The following is a 21,784-nucleotide window of genomic DNA, read 5'->3' on the forward strand; positions in this document are numbered from 1 at the left end:
TGTGGAGAGAAGCTGAGCAGGGGTAGGAGGGGCTGCTGAGATAGGCGAGAGAGAGGCCTGTGTGGAGAGAAGCTGAGCAGGGGTAGGAGGGGCTGCTGAGAGAGACGAGAGAGAGGCCTGTGTGTGTGTGTGTGTGTTTGTTGTTTCCAGGCCCTGCACTCTCCTGCTGTCGTCTTTCTAAATCTCTCTTGTGTCTCCCTCTCTTCCTGTATATCCGAGTATATACTGTATATACTGTATGTGTGATGTTTTTTCCAGGCCTGTGCTCTCCTACAGAGGGCCGGGTGGTGGCGGCACCGGCAGTGGTAGCAATGGTGGGGCTGCTGAGCGTACACATTTGGCTCTCCGCATGATCCCGTCAGAGCTGGGCCTGTCACCGCGGCGCTGGGGCTGGCGCTCCTCCTCAGCAGCAGCAGCAGCACAGCTCTGCCTCATTATGCCGCTCCTGGCTTTGATCTGGTTTGCAAGGCTCTACCTGCATTACTGCAGCCAGTGGCTCTTCCTCCAGGCCATCGCAGTTCCTGTCAACAAGTGAGTGTGCTTCCTTTGATATCCTCCTCTCTCCGAGGAGGTGGAGGAGGAGGAGTGATTGTGTGTGTGTAGAGAGAGTGCATGGGAGAGGAGAGAAGAGGCGAGAGCTAGCACAGTGTAGTGAAGTTGTGTGTGTGTGTGCACACACACATAGATGTACATAAGTACTCACATACTCCCTCCCACTAGATACTGTATAAAAATCTGCCCATTACCAGTTTAACATCTCTAGGATAGGGGGCAGCATTTGGAATTTTGGATGAAAAGCATGCCCAAATTCAACTGCCTGCTACCTATCCCCAGAAGATAAGATATGCATATTATTAGTAGATTTAGATGTGTGTGTGTGTGTGTGTGTGTGTGTGTGTGTGTGTGTGTGTGTGTGTGTGTGTGTGTGTGTGTGTGTGTGTGTGTGTGTGTGTGTGTGTGTGTACATAGATGTACATAAGTACTCACACACTCCCTCCCACTAGATACTGTATAAAAATCTGCCCATTACCAGTTTAACAAGACTTGCCTAAGCATTAATGAAACCATGTGGGAGAATTCATTGATTTCAACAGGCATTCTTGCGTGTGCATTATTTGGAAAGAATGTATTGTTTATTATTTTGTAGACAGTATTTCATAATAAACAAAGTAGGATGCCATTGAGAGGCTGTTACATCTCAATAGCACATGGTGTTGATTTAATTCATCACATTAAAAGCTAGACTGTGAATATGCTTACAAGCATTAAATCATAGAAAAGCCATCTGACATCTGACAGAATACGGGAAAAATGTGCATGAGTAAAAATGGGGGGATGGAGGGGGGGTGGAGGAAAAAACATGGAAATCGAGGGGGTCACCAGCCACCAACGGATGACAAGTTCCACATGTCTGGCCGCTTCCTCCTCTGAGCATTTCTCCCTGTAATGGGCAGTCCCCAGCTAGCTCTCTGTCTACATCTCTGACAGTCTGGGGATGGCCAGTGTGCTGACAGCCTCCCCCTGCCCCACCCCCTGTGTCTAGCCCCTGTCTCACCCGATACCCTCCCCCAATAGTGCCTCTGGGACATCAGCGGGCAGCAAAGCGGGCCCTTCATGAGCGAGACACTCTCACTCAGGCCCCACGCAGCTCTCCCATCACCCCCAGCACTCTCACGTACACACACACACAGACTGTACACACACACACACACATCATCACCAGTCAGGTGGCCAAGAGCCACTTTGCCAGCATATCACACCACCACCTCACAGGCCCAGTCATTAAAGAGCACCACATGCACATTAGACATTACACCACTCTGTGGCCCGCTCAGAGTACTAAATCAGTATTATTACTCCCCATTTTATATGGAAAGTCTTTGTCAACATTCAACAATATATCTTTCTGTAAAAATGACATTTGTAACACCTGGTACAAACCACAGATACGGTATATTGAAATACAGGGATAGGGATATAATGACTGTTTATAGAATTGTAAAGTTGCCATGGAATTTGACTTACACTGAAGATGGAAACCTCTAGACAGGTCAGGACAGAATTGTAGACAAACCAAAATGAGCGTAGCATATAGACGAACAGATGAATTATTGAGAATACAGAAAGTGATAGTAGGTTTAGCAGTGTTGTGTTGGTTCAGAAGGAGTACAAATGGACCATCAGTGGGAGTAATGGCGAGTGGCTGAGAGTGGGTTGTTTCTCTAAGCGAATCACATGTGAATTAATGGGCAAAACAGGCACCTCTTTACTCACACAAGCACTACTCGCAGATGGTAGATTAAGAAACTCATGAGCCATGACGTGAATTGTTGAGTGTAGGTACAGTACATCTTAACTTACCTTTTGTTATCGAAAACTACAGTTTCACAACACTTAAGTTGCATGCTTAGTTTTATAGAATTTACTATGAATTGACTGGTACTGTAGATCCATCATCTTTTGTCGCAATGTACTTTATTCATCATGTGATCCCCATCACAAACGGAAATTAATACTAGTATGTTCTTTATACAATATATATTTAGACATAAATGTTTTGCTATTTCAGTGTGCTATCACATGTACATGTGTTCTGTCTTGGAGTGGATGGAGCACCCCAAAGAGCTGATGTAGGCTAACACTTCTCTTGTTTTCCTCTACTCCCCCCCCCCCCCACTTCCAGATTCCAGTTCCATGCTCACACCGTGGAGCTGGTCTACCAGAATTCCTTGCTTCATACCCGCGAGGAGTTGGCTATGGTCGTGGTGGGACCTCTGACCTTGAACGCCGTAACGTTGCTGCTGCTCCTGATCAGATGGGGCTGTCAGCTAGCGTTTGGCTCACTCCCCTCCTTCACGTCAAACTTTATCATGGCTTTGGGAGTGTGGACAGTGCTGGACCCGCTGGCGGTCTTTGTAGTGGATGCCGTCCTGGGGGTAAGTCACTTAAAATAACTTGGACACTTGTGTTCACATTAAATGGGAAGTTCACTTTATCTTAGCAAAGTGACTTTAGAAGTTAGGAAAAAAGCACACACAAGGTTAGATCCATGTCTTTTTGCATCAGGGATCCCGTTTTGTCTGTCCGAAAGAACTCCACCGTCAGATGACTTTCAGTTGTTTATGCGGAATGTGAAACCATGACATAGAGGTTGATAAGAGGCTATTTGAAAGCCACACAGTGTATATGTGTATTATTATTTGGCCTGGTATTTGATCCATCTATAATTTCAATAACCACCATATACCTCAATGAACATAAATGATAATCCAAGGTGAATGTCCAGTATGTGTCTAATATACATGTGTACTGTCCAATCATATCCTATGGTTAATCATATGGTTATTAGTGAAGAGATATTAGCACAGTATAATATTTCCTCACGTAATGGAATACCACAGAGGGCCTTGATAAATGCATGTCCAACCAAACACTTTCCCCGGTTTTCTCTTTGTCGGAGACCTCTTATATTACCTGTAGATTACACTGTAGATGTACTGTACTGTCCTTTGCTTCAATGTATTTAATCCAGTGTATATACAGCGCATTCGGAAAGTATTCAGACCCCTTGACTTTTTCCAAATTTTGTTACGTTACAACCTTGTTCTAAAATTGATTAAATCAAAAAATGTCCTCATCAATCTACACACAATTACCCATAGTGACAAAGCAAAAACAGGTTTTTAGAAGAAAAAAAACAGAAATACCTTATTTACATAAGTATTCAGAACCTTTGCTATGAGACTCGAAATTGAACTCAGTTGAATCCTTGAGATGTTTCTACAACTTGATTGGAGTCCACCTGTGGTAAATTCAGTTGATTGGACATGATTTAGAAAGGCACACACCTGTCTATATAAGATCCCACAGTTTACAGTGCATGTCAGAGCAAAAACCAAGCAGTGTGGTCGAAGAAATTGTCCGTAGAGCTCCGAGACAGGATTGTGTCGAGGCACAGATCTGGAGAAGGGTACCAAAACATTTATGCAGCATTCAAGGTCCAAAAGAACACAGTGGCCTCCATCATTCTTAAATGGAAGGAGTTTGGACCCTCCAAGACTCTCCCTAGAGCTGGCCGCACGGCCAAACTGAGCAATCGGGGGAGAATGGCCTTGGTCAGGAAGGTGACCAAGAACCCGATGGTCACTCTGACAGAGCTCCAGAGTTCCTCTGTCGAGATCGAAGAACCTTCCAGAAGGACAACCATCTCTGTAGCACTCCACCAATCAGGCCTTATGGTAGAGTGGCCTGGTGGAAGCCACTCCTCAGTAAAAGGCACATGACAGCCCGCTTGGAGTTTGCCTAAAGGCACTTAAAGGACTCTGAGACCATGAGAAACAAGATTCTCTGGTCTGATGAAACCAAGATGGAACTCTATGGCCTGAATGCCAAGCATCACGTCTGGAGGAAACCTTGCACCATCCCTACGGTGAAGCATGGTGGTCACAGCATCATTCTGTGGGGATGTTTTTCAGCATCAGGGATACTTGTCAGGATCAAGGGAAAGATGAACGGTGCAAAGTACAGAGAGATCCTTGATGAAAACCTGCTCCAGAGCGCTCTGCACCTCAGACTGGGGCAAAGGTTCACCTTCCAACAGGACAACAACCCTAATCACACAGCCAAGGCAATTTAGGAGTGGCTTCAGGACAAGTTTCTGAATGTCCATAAGTGGCCCAGTCAGAGCCCGGACTTGAACCTGATCAAACATCTCTGGAGACACCTGAAAATAGCTGTACAGCGACGCTCCCCATCCAACCTGACAAAGCTTGAAAGGATCTGCAGAGAAAAATGGGAGAAACCAAATACAGGTGTGCCAAGCTTGTAGCGTCATATCCAAGAAGACTTGAGGCTGTAATCTCTGCCAAAGGTGCTTCAACAAAGTACTGAGTAAAGGGTCTGAATACTCATGTAAATGTGATATTTCGGAGGGGGGTTTATGTCAAACATTTGCATTTCTAAAACCTGTTTTTGCTTTGTCATTATAGGGTATTGTGTGTAGATTGATGAGGGAAGAAAAATAATTTAATAAATTTTAGAACAAAATGTGGAAAAAGACAAAGGGGTCTGAATTGTAGGCTCTATGCATGTTCAGCGTCTGTCCTACAGTGCAGAGTCTCCTGTTGCGGATGCAGCCAAGCTCTACTGGCACTTCTACCGGACCGACCAATCAGGGGCAGCTGGAGTGGTCATCACCCTCTTCCTCTATGCCATCCTCTTCCTCCTCTCCACCACCATCCTCTACCTCTACTTCCTCAGGTCAGCACAAACATGCAGAGGCATTATGCCCAAAGAAACTAATTTAATGCATTTGTAGGATAAAATATAGAAGATAAAGTTGATTTAACTCTGAATTCATTCTAATATTGAAATTGGCCATCAGTGCTGATGAGGCTAGACATAAGAAACACGGGAAAAATGGGACTCGCTAATGCCAATGAAATATCAATTGAACAGCGCTGAATGCAGTACTATGCTATAAGCTTAATGTGTTTTCATACACATTACTAGGGTTTTCATGGTGTGTGTATTGTAGTACTGTAGTGCTACTATTATAATAATATTGGCATCTCCCATTGCTTCAGAACCCATGTCGTAGTTTACGTCTCAGTTCCTCGAAACAGCCCGTTTCGGAACTAGAAATGGATCTTGCTCCAGACCTGTCCTGTCACATTGGGCTTTCGTGTCGACTTTGAGTCCTCCGTCTCTGACCTTCCTAGTGGCTGAAAAGTGTCACAACACTGGGGAAGCACACAGGAAGAGCGACTAGCGAATTAGGAATTATCATTGGGGTATTTTTAGATGGTCCAGCCTATGGGGACACCCTGCCAATGAAGAGTAAAAACCCTCTAACACCCAGTCCTGTCCACTAATTCCTATACCCGCTCCCAAATAACCAACCCCCAGACCCCCTCAATCCGTGTGTGTGTCTGTGTTTTCACTCAACTATGTCCGCAGAAAACAAGTGTTGATCTAATCGGTTGTGATTTTAGAGTCTCATGCAATTACTAATGCAGTTATGCATTAAGCGAACTGCCACACAAGGTTGTCGAATTGAACGCAGCTCCATAGTCGGTAAGAGAAGATGTAAAGCGTGGTTAATTCGGAACTAGGTAGATTTGTTTTTACATAACGTGAGTATGTAACATCCTTGCATAATACGATTAGTTGATATGGTGTATGGTGTATGTTTCATCTTTGTGCTGTATCCATATTGAAGGGCCTGCTGCTAGAGTAGACGGACAACGTTTGAGCTGCTCATCAGATGAAGTCTATCAGATTGAGGTCACCCCTGCTGGAACGTTAGTGGAACGTTAGCGCTTGCAGTGTTTGTGTTGTGACGGGGCTCTGCAAACCACTTTAGCACTCATCTCTCCCATGAGTCGCTCTGTCCTGTGAAGAAAGCAATGCTCCAATCTTATTGGCTCAGAACAACAGCCAATGAGAGTGGTTCCTTTCAATGGATGTTGTACTAAGGAAGTTGGGGTTTGATGGTGATTAGTGATTATTGCAAGCTGAAGATGTGTTTTATACAACATGTACTTGTACCCAATTTCCCGACATTTTCTTCCCGAAAGGCAATTCTCTTTTACATAATGGAAAGATTCAGTTGTAGGCCTAATTTTGGGGGAGTGGTGAGGTAGGAAAAACATTGGGTATGTGATAAATACTGTACCACATTCCCATCAAAAGGTGTGTGTTTTCGTACCCTGAAATTAGACCGAATCCCGTTAACATTCCGAAATGTAAAAAGTCCACAATTGAATTAATCAGTTTAGAATCGGTCCGAAAGGGGGAAAAAAGGGTACCATTTCATTTTCCGTAAGCGGCCGCTTATCGGCTCAGCACTAAATGGACAATATTAAAACAGCAGCCAGTATTAATGATTTCTGCCACTCAGTCGCCGGGTGGATTGTATTGAATATAGGGCACGAGGCTGAGGAGGGCTGATAATTTTATGGGTTACATGTTCTTATTGGCTGTCAGAGGGAGAGCTCTGACACAGCTCGTGACCTATTTCTAAAAAAAAGCCTGGGGCTATATGTATAGATAGAATGAACTGTTATCCTTTTTTAATTACATTTTAGGCTGCCTTGATTCATTGGCTGAAAAATATATATATATCAGTAATTTTTTATTCCTTCACCGAAAAACTTCACAAATAGAGGTGGTGACATTGATTGTAGTGGTATTACATTAGAATGATTACAAGGTAAAGGAGAAGGAAAGGGTCTTCAATTTTGTATTGAGAGGGACTGGTCCCCATCTAGTACTTTGAATGAGTCTGGATCCAGTCTGTCTGTCTGTCTGTCTGTCTGTCTGTCTGTCTGTCTGTCTGTCTGTCTGTCTGTCTGTCTGTCTGTCTGTCTGTCTGTCTGTCTGTCTGTCTGTCTGTCTGTCTGTTTGTTAGGGGTTCTGGGGATGAGACAGCCACACACACACGTTTGTTTCACTATCCTTGTGAGGACCAAACAATTGATGATTCTGATTCAAAATCCTATTTTCCTTTTATCCTTAACCTAACCCTAACATTAACCCCTAACTCCTAACCCTAATTTAAACCTTAACCCTAAACCTAACCTCGAAACCTAAAATAGTTGTTTTCCTTGTGGGGCCTGGCGAACTGTCCCCACTTGTCCGAATTTATCTTGTTTTACTATCCTTGTGAGGACTTCTGGGCCCCAGAAGGATGGTAAAACCAAACACACACACACACACGCACACACACACACGCGCACACACTGAATGGGCTGAACCCTCTCTGGACCTCCTCTCTGTCACACTATGCTCCTTAGACCTGGTTTGAAGGCTAAAATGGTTAGAAGTGAGATATATTGTGTTGAATGTTGTGACTATCTATGTGGAATACATATATTAATGATTTGATATGGAATATCAAATATTCTGACCAAAAATATAAAAGCAACATGTAAAGTGTTGGTCCCATGTTTCATGAGCTGAAATAAAAGATCCCAGAAATGTTCCAGATGCACAAAAAGCATATTGCGCTCGAATTTTGTGATCAAATTTGTTTACATCCCTGACGGTGTGCTGGGGACAATAAACGGCCACTCTAAAATGTGCCGTTTTGAAACACAAAGCAATGCCAAAGATGTCTCAAGCTTTGAAGGTGCGTGCAATTGGCATGCTGACTACAGGAATGTCCACCAGAGCTGTTGCCAGAGAATGTCATGTAAATTTCTCTACCATAAGCTGCCTACTTTTAGAGAATTTGGCAGAACGTCCAACCGGTCTCACAACCGCAGATCACGTGTAACCACACCAAGCCAGGACCTCCACATTCGGCTTCTTCACCTGTGGGATTGTCTGAGACCAGCCACCTGGACAGCTGATGAAACTGTGGGTTTGCAGAACCAAATCATTTCTGCACAAACAGTCAGAAACCGTCACAGAGAAGCATATCTGCTTGCTCATCGTCCTCACCAGAGTCTTGACCTGACTGCAGTTCAGTGTTGTAACTGACTTCAGTAGGCAACTGCTCACCTTTGATGGCCACTAGCACGCTGGAGAAGTGTGCTCTTCAAGGATAAATCCCGGTTTCAACAGTACCGGGCAGATGGCGTCATGTGGGCGAGCAGTTTGCTGATGTCAACATTGTGAATATCGTGCCCCATGGTGGAGGTGGGGTTATGGTACGGGCAGGCATAAGCTACGGAAAATGAACACAATTGCATTTTATTGATGGCAATTTGAATGCACAGAGATACGTGACAAGATCCTGAGGCCCATTGTCGTGCCATTCATCCGCCACCATCACCTCATGTTCCAGCATGATAATGCATGGTCCAATGTCACAAGGATCTGTACACAATTCCTGGAAGCTGAAAATGTCCCAGTTCTTCCATGGCCTGCATACTCACCAGACACCAGACACCCATAGACTCCCAAGTGATGCAGCGGTCTAAGGCACTGCATCTCAGTCCTAGAGGCGTCACTAAAGGCCTTGGTTCGATCCTGGGCTGTATCACAACCGGCCATGATCGGAAGTCCCATAGGGCGGCGCACAATTGCCCAGCGTCATCCGGGTAAGGGGAGGGTTTGCTGGGTAGGCCGTCATTATAAATAAGAATTTGTTCTTAACTGACTTGCCTAGTTAAATAAAGGTTAAATAAATAAAAAATTATAATAATGTTTGCATATCTGTATTCCCAGTCATGTGAAATCCATAGATTAGGACCTAATGAATTTATTTAAATTAACTGATTTCCTTAAATGAACTGCAACTCAGTAAAATCTTTAAAATTGTTGCATGTTGCATTTATATTTTTGTTCAGTGTATATAATTGACACTATTGATTCATATTAATTAGCACCTACCATTTAACAGATAAGGGTCTTTCTATAAATAAATGGGCCAATGTGTGACATCACGGTCAACATTTCTAAATGGTTTGATATACATTTAAATATAGTTTTCTAGCCGAATTAAAGTCTAGCTGGGCACAATGAGACCATAACACCACATACAGTAGCAACAACAAAACATCGACATGTCATTCAAAATGTCACAAGAAACATGGACACCGCATGTTTCTTTGTCATGCCTAGTTGCTAGTTTTTTTATGTGCTTTAGTCAACTTCTCTATAATTTATAGCCATGCTAAACATCCTTGAAGAATGAAAAAGATAAACAACAGCATTTCTATATGTTTTAATAGTTGATATAATACAATAGCATAATATAATGGATTCTGTCAATAAAATCACGGACAATAATAATAACCAATAATGAAATCATTATAATCAGTAAACTCTTCAAGCATTGTGTGTGTGAGTGTGTATGTGAGTGTGAGAGAGTCTGTGTCTGAAAACTAGCTGTCAAATTCTTGCTTCCTCTGTCCTTGTTTCCTCCACTGCTTGCCTCTCCTTGAGAGTGCATTGTAGCCTGAGGGGAGGAACCTTCACTCCTCTCCCCCAATGTGCTTTGAGAGGGAGGTGAAGAATGGGGGAAACAAGGGGAGAATCTCAATTACATTTCCTTGATCCCTCACGTCCTCGCTCCTCGCCTCCTTCTCAAAACCCATTGGAAATGAAGGTGAGAGGGAAGGACCTCTGACATTCTCATCCAGTGGGTTTTGAGAAGGGGACAAGGAGAGAAGATGCAATGAATCAAGGAAATGCAATTGAGATTCTCCCAAGGACAGAGGAAGCAAGTATTTGACAGCTATTCAAGAATAGGAAGCTGAAGACCTGCTGTAAACAGTGAAATTATATATTTACATGTCTACTATTTATATCCTTGCTCCATCCCAGCTAGTTAGATGTGCAAACAATGACTAGGGGAATAGCTCTAGTCTAGCAATAGAAACTGTTGTTTCTATATTACCAATGGTTAATTAGGTTGCTCAGATAAATCTGTCCCCCAACCATTTGTGATTGCAAAATTTGGATTTTTTTACATGGTATAAAAGTAGAGCTAGAAATTGGTATATCATATACTACAGTTGAGGAACAATGGGAAAGTAACTTTGCTTTGAAAGTTGATAAACGTGTAACCCAACTTTTGAGAAAATGTCCCTTGAAAGTTTTGGTGCACCTACTGGAGAGCTCTTCTTTGTCTACACCCATTTAGCATCGCTCACATTCACTTAACCTGTTGCTTCTACTCGGGACGCTTGCGTCCCAACTAGAGCTCTGGAAATGCAAATGCGCTACGCTAAATGCTAATAGTATTAGTTAAAACTCAAAAGTTCATTAAAATACACATGCAGGGTATCGAATTAAAGCTACACTCGTTGTGAATCCAGGCAACAAGTCAGATTTTTAAAATGCTTTTCGGCGAAAGCATGAGAAGCTATTATCTGATAGCATGCAACACCCCAAAAGACCCACAGGGGACGTAAACAAAATAATTAGCATTTCGGCGTTACACAAACCGCACAATAAAATAGAAAACATTCATTACCTTTCACCATCTTCTTTGTTGGCACTCCTAGATGTCCCATAAACACTATTTGGGTCTTTATTTCGATTAAATCGGTCCATATAAAGCCTAGATATCGTTATATGTAGACTGTGTGATAAACGAAAAAAACATCGTTTCAAAACGTAACGTCATTTTTTAAAATTCAAAAGTCGACGATAAACTTTCACAAAACACTTCGAAATACGTTTGTAATGCAACTTTAGGTATTAGTAAACGTTAATAAGCGATAAAATTCATCAGGAGGCGATGTAAAGATCATTAGCTGTCCGTCTGGAAAAATGTCCGGCTAGAAACTCAACGAAAATATCCGGTCCTAGACCGGATTAGATACGGTGTCCTGCATGTGTTTGACCAAGAAAAAACTCGAAGGGAAATGACAAGACTCTAGACACCGTGTGGAAGCTGTAGGTACTGCAACCTCAGTCAATTAATTGTGGTTCACCTTTATCAATGGGATCAAGTAGCGCATGGATATATTTTCCCATTTTCAGTGATCAGTTTTTCCTGTGCTTTTCGATGTAAATGCCGTTCTGGTAAAGCCACAGCAGTGATTTAACCAGTTTTATAAACGTCTGAGTGTTTTCTATCCACACAGACTAAGCAAATGCATATACTATATTCCTGGCATGAGTAGCAGGGCGCTGAAATGTTGCGCGATTTTTAACAGAATGTTCAAAAAAGTAGAGGGTCGACTGAAGAGGTTAAGCCTTAGCTCCCCTCCTTCACGTCAAACTTTATCATGGCTTTGGGAGTGTGGACAGTGCTGGACCCGCTGGCGGTCTTTGTAGTGGATGCCGTCCTGGGGGTAAGTCACTTAAAATAACTTGGACACTTGTGTTCACATTAAATGGGAAGTTCACTTTATCTTAGCAAAGTGACTTTAGAAGTTAGGAAAAAAGCACACACAAGGTTAGATCCATGTCTTTTTGCATCAGGGATCCCGTTTTGTCTGTCCGAAAGAACTCCACCGTCAGATGACTTTCAGTTGTTTATGCGGAATGTGAAACCATGACATAGAGGTTGATAAGAGGCTATTTGAAAGCCACACAGTGTATATGTGTATTATTATTTGGCCTGGTATTTGATCCATCTATAATTTCAATAACCACCATATACCTCAATGAACATAAATGATAATCCAAGGTGAATGTCCAGTATGTGTCTAATATACATGTGTACTGTCCAATCATATCCTATGGTTAATCATATGGTTATTAGTGAAGAGATATTAGCACAGTATAATATTTCCTCACGTAATGGAATACCACAGAGGGCCTTGATAAATGCATGTCCAACCAAACACTTTCCCCGGTTTTCTCTTTGTCGGAGACCTCTTATATTACCTGTAGATTACACTGTAGATGTACTGTACTGTCCTTTGCTTCAATGTATTTAATCCAGTGTATATACAGCGCATTCGGAAAGTATTCAGACCCCTTGACTTTTTCCAAATTTTGTTACGTTACAACCTTGTTCTAAAATTGATTAAATCAAAAAATGTCCTCATCAATCTACACACAATTACCCATAGTGACAAAGCAAAAACAGGTTTTTAGAAGAAAAAAAACAGAAATACCTTATTTACATAAGTATTCAGAACCTTTGCTATGAGACTCGAAATTGAACTCAGGTGAATCCTTGAGATGTTTCTACAACTTGATTGGAGTCCACCTGTGGTAAATTCAGTTGATTGGACATGATTTAGAAAGGCACACACCTGTCTATATAAGATCCCACAGTTTACAGTGCATGTCAGAGCAAAAACCAAGCAGTGTGGTCGAAGAAATTGTCCGTAGAGCTCCGAGACAGGATTGTGTCGAGGCACAGATCTGGAGAAGGGTACCAAAACATTTATGCAGCATTCAAGGTCCAAAAGAACACAGTGGCCTCCATCATTCTTAAATGGAAGGAGTTTGGACCCTCCAAGACTCTCCCTAGAGCTGGCCGCACGGCCAAACTGAGCAATCGGGGGAGAATGGCCTTGGTCAGGAAGGTGACCAAGAACCCGATGGTCACTCTGACAGAGCTCCAGAGTTCCTCTGTCGAGATCGAAGAACCTTCCAGAAGGACAACCATCTCTGTAGCACTCCACCAATCAGGCCTTATGGTAGAGTGGCCTGGTGGAAGCCACTCCTCAGTAAAAGGCACATGACAGCCCGCTTGGAGTTTGCCTAAAGGCACTTAAAGGACTCTGAGACCATGAGAAACAAGATTCTCTGGCATGCTGACTACAGGAATGTCCACCAGAGCTGTTGCCAGAGAATGTCATGTAAATTTCTCTACCATAAGCTGCCTACTTTTAGAGAATTTGGCAGAACGTCCAACCGGTCTCACAACCGCAGATCACGTGTAACCACACCAAGCCAGGACCTCCACATTCGGCTTCTTCACCTGTGGGATTGTCTGAGACCAGCCACCTGGACAGCTGATGAAACTGTGGGTTTGCAGAACCAAATCATTTCTGCACAAACAGTCAGAAACCGTCACAGAGAAGCATATCTGCTTGCTCATCGTCCTCACCAGAGTCTTGACCTGACTGCAGTTCAGTGTTGTAACTGACTTCAGTAGGCAACTGCTCACCTTTGATGGCCACTAGCACGCTGGAGAAGTGTGCTCTTCAAGGATAAATCCGGTTTCAACAGTACCGGGCAGATGGCGTCATGTGGGCGAGCAGTTTGCTGATGTCAACATTGTGAATATCGTGCCCCATGGTGGAGGTGGGGTTATGGTACGGGCAGGCATAAGCTACGGAAAATGAACACAATTGCATTTTATTGATGGCAATTTGAATGCACAGAGATACGTGACAAGATCCTGAGGCCCATTGTCGTGCCATTCATCCGCCACCATCACCTCATGTTCCAGCATGATAATGCATGGTCCAATGTCACAAGGATCTGTACACAATTCCTGGAAGCTGAAAATGTCCCAGTTCTTCCATGGCCTGCATACTCACCAGACACCAGACACCCATAGACTCCCAAGTGATGCAGCGGTCTAAGGCACTGCATCTCAGTCCTAGAGGCGTCACTAAAGGCCTTGGTTCGATCCTGGGCTGTATCACAACCGGCCATGATCGGAAGTCCCATAGGGCGGCGCACAATGCCCAGCGTCATCCGGGTAAGGGGAGGGTTTGCTGGGTAGGCCGTCATTATAAATAAGAATTTGTTCTTAACTGACTTGCCTAGTTAAATAAAGGTTAAATAAATAAAAAATTATAATAATGTTTGCATATCTGTATTCCCAGTCATGTGAAATCCATAGATTAGGACCTAATGATTTTATTTAAATTAACTGATTTCCTTAAATGAACTGCAACTCAGTAAAATCTTTAAAATTGTTGCATGTTGCATTTATATTTTTGTTCAGTGTATATAATTGACACTATTGATTCATATTAATTAGCACCTACCATTTAACAGATAAGGGTCTTTCTATAAATAAATGGGCCAATGTGTGACATCACGGTCAACATTTCTAAATGGTTTGATATACATTTAAATATAGTTTTCTAGCCGAATTAAAGTCTAGCTGGGCACAATGAGACCATAACACCACATACAGTAGCAACAACAAAACATCGACATGTCATTCAAAATGTCACAAGAAACATGGACACCGCATGTTTCTTTGTCATGCCTAGTTGCTAGTTTTTTTATGTGCTTTAGTCAACTTCTCTATAATTTATAGCCATGCTAAACATCCTTGAAGAATGAAAAAGATAAACAACAGCATTTCTATATGTTTTAATAGTTGATATAATACAATAGCATAATATAATGGATTCTGTCAATAAAATCACGGACAATAATAATAACCAATAATGAAATCATTATAATCAGTAAACTCTTCAAGCATTGTGTGTGTGAGTGTGTATGTGAGTGTGAGAGAGTCTGTGTCTGAAAATTAGCTGTCAAATTCTTGCTTCCTCTGTCCTTGTTTCCTCCACTGCTTGCCTCTCCTTGAGAGTACATTGTAGCCTGAGGGGAGGAACCTTCACTCCTCTCCCCCAATGTGCTTTGAGAGGGAGGTGAAGAATGGGGAAACAAGGGGAGAATCTCAATTACATTTCCTTGATCCCTCACGTCCTCGCTCCTCGCCTCCTTCTCAAAACCCATTGGAAATGAAGGTGAGAGGGAAGGACCTCTGACATTCTCATCCAGTGGGTTTTGAGAAGGGGACAAGGAGAGAAGATGCAATGAATCAAGGAAATGCAATTGAGATTCTCCCAAGGACAGAGGAAGCAAGTATTTGACAGCTATTCAAGAATAGGAAGCTGAAGACCTGCTGTAAACAGTGAAATGATATATTTACATGTCTACTATTTATATCCTTGCTCCATCCCAGCTAGTTAGATGTGCAAACAATGACTAGGGGAATAGCTCTAGTCTAGCAATAGAAACTGTTGTTTCTATATTACCAATGGTTAATTAGGTTGCTCAGATAAATCTGTCCCCCAACCATTTGTGATTGCAAAATTTGGATTTTTTTACATGGTATAAAAGTAGAGCTAGAAATTGGTATATCATATACTACAGTTGAGGAACAATGGGAAAGTAACTTTGCTTTGAAAGTTGATAAACGTGTAACCCAACTTTTGAGAAAATGTCCCTTGAAAGTTTTGGTGCACCTACTGGAGAGCTCTTCTTTGTCTACACCCATTTAGCATCGCTCACATTCACTTAACCTGTTGCTTCTACTCGGGACGCTTGCGTCCCAACTAGAGCTCTGGAAATGCAAATGCGCTACGCTAAATGCTAATAGTATTAGTTAAAACTCAAAAGTTCATTAAAATACACATGCAGGGTATCGAATTAAAGCTACACTCGTTGTGAATCCAGGCAACAAGTCAGATTTTTAAAATGCTTTTCGGCGAAAGCATGAGAAGCTATTATCTGATAGCATGCAACACCCCAAAAGACCCACAGGGGACGTAAACAAAATAATTAGCATTTCGGCGTTACACAAACCGCACAATAAAATAGAAAACATTCATTACCTTTCACCATCTTCTTTGTTGGCACTCCTAGATGTTCCATAAACACTATTTGGGTCTTTATTTCGATTAAATCGGTCCATATAAAGCCTAGATATCGTTATATGTAGACTGTGTGATAAACGAAAAACATCGTTTCAAAACGTAACGTCATTTTTTAAAATTCAAAAAGTCGACGATAAACTTTCACAAAACACTTCAAATACGTTTGTAATGCAACTTTAGGTATTAGTAAACGTTAATAAGCGATAAAATTCATCAGGAGGCGATGTAAAGATCATTAGCTGTCCGTCTGGAAAAATGTCCGGCTAGAAACTCAACGAAAATATCCGGTCCTAGACCGGATTAGATACGGTGTCCTGCATGTGTTTGACCAAGAAAAAACTCGAAGGGAAATGACAAGACTCTAGACACCGTGTGGAAGCTGTAGGTACTGCAACCTCAGTCAATTAATTGTGGTTCACCTTTATCAATGGGATCAAGTAGCGCATGGATATATTTTCCCATTTTCAGTGATCAGTTTTTCCTGTGCTTTTCGATGTAAATGCCGTTCTGGTAAAGCCACAGCAGTGATTTAACCAGTTTTTTAAACGTCTGAGTGTTTTCTATCCACACAGACTAAGCAAATGCATATACTATATTCCTGGCATGAGTAGCAGGGCGCTGAAATGTTGCGCGATTTTTAACAGAATGTTCAAAAAAGTAGAGGGTCGACTGAAGAGGTTAAGCCTTAGCTCCACCCATCTATTTTAGGATTCACATGTGAGGCCATGTGCTAAACAGAGTGAGTACAGTAGTGTACTAAACAATCAAAGATTTAAAGACTAAAAGCTGGTTTATACTACGGCTATGTCTGTAGACAGTTGTCGCAGTGACATCATGAAAATTCTACTGTCGTCCTACATCAAACTTGTCGTTGTCTTTATGAAATAACACACAAAAACGACAGGCTGCATGACATCAGCAACCTGGTGGTATAAAATAGCATACCTGGTGTATTTTAATATCAATAAACCCATCCGTTTAAAAAATAAATTAAGTATATGTCAATCTAGCAAACCAGGCAACTAAAAGCAACTTTCTAAACATTGTTTTGGTTTGTTTCTAGCTTGTTAGCTAGCTAGCCAGTGTAAATAATTACCATATCAAAGCTGACAATTACTTAACTTTAGCTCATTTTTATTAATGATTACATTTAAAAAAAAACACACAACAAGATCATTATTTAAAAGTTAATTGCGAGCTAATTACAGAAAATAGCTGAGAGTGTGACGGAAAACTTAGCTAGATAGCTAACAGTACGCTTTAACTTGCAATGGAAACAACTTTCTGTCAAAATTTGAAGCGTATAATATCTGAAAATGTAGATATCTAGACTCTCTTACCCGTATACATAGATGAACTCTTGTCCCTCTCTGTCACCAGATGCCATGGTTGCCCTTGGTTTGAAGATGTAATCCGGAGAGAGGTGTTATATACAACAGCCTTCTGTGTGTTCTCTTTTCAACTCCCTCCGCATATTTGCAATCAAACAAAATACTTTTCTCCATCTCTTTAGCTATCAATACTCTGCTTCCCCCGGGCATTCCATAGATTATTTTGGATAATGTGTGCCCATCAAAACTGTTTTCACACCGTAACATAGGGGGATACGAAATGTTACGAGGTTACAGTGCACTTCCGAGATCGCCATACAAAAAAAGAGTCTGACAGCAAAATCCAGGAATGTTACAGGATCAAGTTCAATGTGTAATTAATTTGTTAAATGCTTAGTATATGATATAACGACAAAAAGCAGTATCATACATGTAAGGAAAGAAAGGTAGTGTTTTATGTCACATGATTTTTGCCAAATCTGTGAAGACTCCAAACATGAGAAAGGGTTTAAAACATAGATTTTGATTCATCTCATAAATTATATTTGAATGTATAGTTGAAGTCGGAAGTTTACATACACTTAGGTTGGAGTCATTAAAACTAGTTTTTCAACCACTCTACACATTTCTTGTTAACAAACTTTAGTTTTGGCAAGTCGTTTAGGACATCTACTTTGTGCATGACACAAGTCATTTTTCCAACAGTTGTTTACAAACAGATTATTTCACTTACAATTCACTGTAACACAATTCCAGTGGGTCAGAAGTTTAGATACACTAAGTTGACTGTGACTTTAAACAGCTTGGAAAATTCCCGAAATGATTTCATGGCTTTAGAAGCTTCTGATAGGCTAATTGACATAATTTGAGTCAATTGGAGGTGTACCTGTGGATGTATTTCAAGGCCTACCTTCAAACTCAGGGCCTCTTTGCTTGACATTATGGGAAAATCAAAAGAAATCAGCCAAGACCTCAGAAAAATAATTGTAGACCTCCACAAGTCTGGTTCATCCTTGGGAGCAATTTACAAACACTTGAAGGTACCACGTTCATCTGTACAAACAATAGTACGCAGGTATAAACACCATGGGACCACGCAGCCGTCCTACCGGTAAGGAAGGAGATGCGTTCTGTCTCCTAGAGATGAACGTACTTTGATGCAGAAGTGCAAATCAATCCCAGAACAACAGCAAAGGACCTTGTGAAGAAGCTGTAGGAAACAGGTACAAAAGTATCTATATCCACAATAAAACACGTCCTATATCGACATAACCTGAAAGACCGCTCAGCAAGGAAGAAGCCACTGCTCCTAAACTGCCATAAAAAGCCAGACTACAGTATGCAACTGCACATGGGGACAAAGATCGTACTTTTGGGAGAAATGTCCTATGGTCTGATGAAACAAAAATAGAACCGTTTGGCCATAATGACCATCGTTATGTTTGGAGGAAAAAGGGGGATGCTTGCAAGCTGAAGAACATCATCACATCCGTGGGATGGCGGCATCATGTTGTGGGGGTGCTTTGCTGCAGGAGGGACTGGTACACTTCACAAAATAGATGGCATCATGGGGAGGGAAAATTATGTGGATATATTTAAGAAACATCTCAAGACATCAGTCAGGAAGTTTAAGCTTGGTCGCAAATGGGTCTTCCAAATGGACAATGACCCCAAGTATTCTTCCAAAGTTTTGGCAAAAAGGCTTAAGGACAACCAAGTCACGGTATTGAAGTGGCCATCACAAAGCCCTGACCTCAACCTCAAAGAAAATGTGTGGCAGAACTGAAAAAGTGTGTGCGAGCAAGAAGGCCTACAAAACTGACTCAGTTACACCAGCTCTGTCAGGAGGAATGGGCCAAAATTCACCCAACTTATTGTGGGAAGATTGTGGAAGGGTACCCGAAACATTTGACCCAAGTTAAACAATTTAAAGGCAATGCTACCAAATACTAATTGAGTGTATGTAAAATTATGACCCACTGGGAATGTGATGAAGGAAATAAAAGCTGAAATAAATCATTATCTTTACTATTATTCTGATTTCATATTCTTAAAATAAAGTGGTGATCCTAACTGAACTAAGACAGGGAATTTTTACTAGGATTAAATATCAGGAATTGTGAAAAAGTTTAAATTTATTTCGCTAAGGTGTATGTAAACTTCCTACTTCAACTGTATCTTTGTTCCCACTTTATATCTTAATGATTTCACATGATAAAAATAGGCAAATTATTATTGTCTATGTAACAGCTCCAAACAGTTTTCCACTAAAATAAATGCTCACTGGTACCATAGTTTGGAACTGTTGAACAGCACTTCTGCCAAACATATTGTGCATATCCAAGGCTTTTCCGCAATGAAAGACAGTGAATCCCACTAAGAGAAAGGGGCGCATAAATGAATGAAAAGAGCACATCTGATGATGAATGCAAGCTATTCTTATGTCTGAAGTCAGAGTACTACAGAAGAGTAGCAAACTCTCAAAAGAGCTCTGGATAGGAGTGATGCTGGGTTCAAAGCTCTGTCTATCCAGTATCCTTGTATACAGCTGGCTCTTCTTGATGTTAGTTTTAACTGATTACCCCCTGACTGCGGAGAATCTCTTTGGTAGGGGAAAAGGTTGCGCGCGTTTGATGATTGGCCAAGGCATTTGTTTGTTTGTGTAGATCTGGTGTCTTTGTGGGCTGTTGTCTGTGTTGCTTGTGGAGAATGCTAGCCGGCTGATGCTCAGTCACCTCGAGACTCCGATCAATACGCGTTCTGGCGTGGCCGCATGACTCAGACCCACCTCATCAGACGGCCACTCAATCAGCAGCCAATAGCAGCCAATCCCCTGGCGGCTATCTTTGAAGCGCCTTGTGGAGTCCTCTGGAGTCTCCCGTGATCTTGATTGTTCCATACCGCCCACTTACTGCCAGCCCAGCTCCTTTTAACTAAAAGTAGCCTCCCTCCCACTCACCAAGGCCAATTTGCCTGCATTCTTGTCCTCTGTGTTCTGCGTTCTGTGGATCAATTCAGATACTCCATTTTAAACGGCATACTGAGTCTGGAATGAGATGCTTAATTCAATTAATAGAACGTTGGGGATGTTTTCTGGTACACTGGACACCATGATTTGGGTTTTAGTTGTAAGCACCAGACAACATGGAAACGATAAGCTTCATTCAATGCCATCGAGGCTCGTCAGATGAAATGTGTCCCAAAGGTCAGGAAACCGGTTTGTGGAACGCTAGCCGACGTGACACTAACGTGAATATAATTAGGATGTGACGTTGGTTTGGCATCCGACTAGCCAACAAAACCATGAGTACAGTCATGAACTTTGACACCGTTGGGCTGAGTAGGGCAATATTGTTCCTTGTTTTCACAAATTACCCTTGGTGGCCTTTTACAAAGGCAGAGTGGCAGACAATGATGGTTCATAGCTCGTCTCCTCCACTTTCCCTCCCTCCACCCTCACGCCCTCCCCCCAGACTCCACAACGAGGGGCGCATGCTGGACATCTTCCAGCGTCTCAGCGTGACCGAGGGATCCTTCTTCGTCCCCCGGGACCTGGAGGTGTCCAACCAGGAACTAGACTACATCATCCAGAAGGCCGAGCAGTGGAGGGGCTTCAACGGAGAAAGACGCAAGGTGAGCCAACTAGCCTGCTTAATGTCCCTAAACCCTGACCCCAACCAAACTGGGCTGGCTCGGATATTTTCTTTCCACATTTTCCTTTTCAGCACTGTTCCATTAACTATGGTGGGTGCCTAACCAGGCCAGCTCAACTCAGTGGTGTGAGAAGGCCTTTCTTATGACCACACTACTGTAGCCATGCTCCCTGCTCTCTGCTGTCCTCAAGTCGTAAGTGTTTAATTGGATTAATGGTTGTTTTCTTACTGAGAGGATGAGCAGAAAGACCCTGTTGATACTAATCCATTAGATTGCTCCATCTAACAGGCAGAGAAATTGTGGTTGGTTGTCTGTAACAGCGGGTCATGCCCGCTAGGGTCTAGGACCAAAGGGATATATTCTGTGGGTGAGCTGATTGGTTAGCGAGGGACTTAGAAGAGTGGTCAAGATAGACTCCAGTTATTGTCCATTACTAGATTTAATTTGGACACTTTATTAACGAAGATATTAAGTTCTAAGAAGATACATAGAATAAGCTTATTTTCTATCATTACATTTTCTTTAGTTACATTTCAGAAAGCCAAGGAATTCATCTCAAAGGTCTTTAGCTTCATTCTAATTAGTACAAGATAATTACCAAAACAGAAACTCAGCTAGCGGGCTGCCTGATTAGTCTGTGGAAACCAATTTCCAAAGATATTTCATTAAAGAAAGACTACTCAATCAACACACACACACACATGCATGCACACACACACACACACACACACACACACACACACACACACACACACACACACACACACACTGCAACAGGCATTTGGTTAATGTGAACTTAGCATGGACAAG

At 42.1% G+C, this 21,784-nt stretch overlaps 1 protein-coding gene across 1 annotated transcript in view; it reads left to right on the forward strand.

Moving 5' to 3' along the window:
• Positions 1 to 21,784, forward strand: part of ofcc1 (orofacial cleft 1 candidate 1) — a 126,217-nt gene that overhangs the window by 71,324 nt on the left and 33,109 nt on the right. Inside the window, exons 18-21 of the mRNA XM_065019060.1 lie at positions 259 to 531; positions 2,684 to 2,936; positions 5,096 to 5,259; positions 20,794 to 20,953. Coding sequence (XP_064875132.1) covers positions 259 to 531; positions 2,684 to 2,936; positions 5,096 to 5,259; positions 20,794 to 20,953 — 850 coding nt within the window. The remainder of the gene's footprint in view (positions 1 to 258; positions 532 to 2,683; positions 2,937 to 5,095; positions 5,260 to 20,793; positions 20,954 to 21,784) is intronic.

This window comes from Oncorhynchus nerka, linkage group LG6, assembly GCF_034236695.1.
Source record: "Oncorhynchus nerka isolate Pitt River linkage group LG6, Oner_Uvic_2.0, whole genome shotgun sequence".
Taxonomy (NCBI): domain Eukaryota; kingdom Metazoa; phylum Chordata; class Actinopteri; order Salmoniformes; family Salmonidae; genus Oncorhynchus; species Oncorhynchus nerka.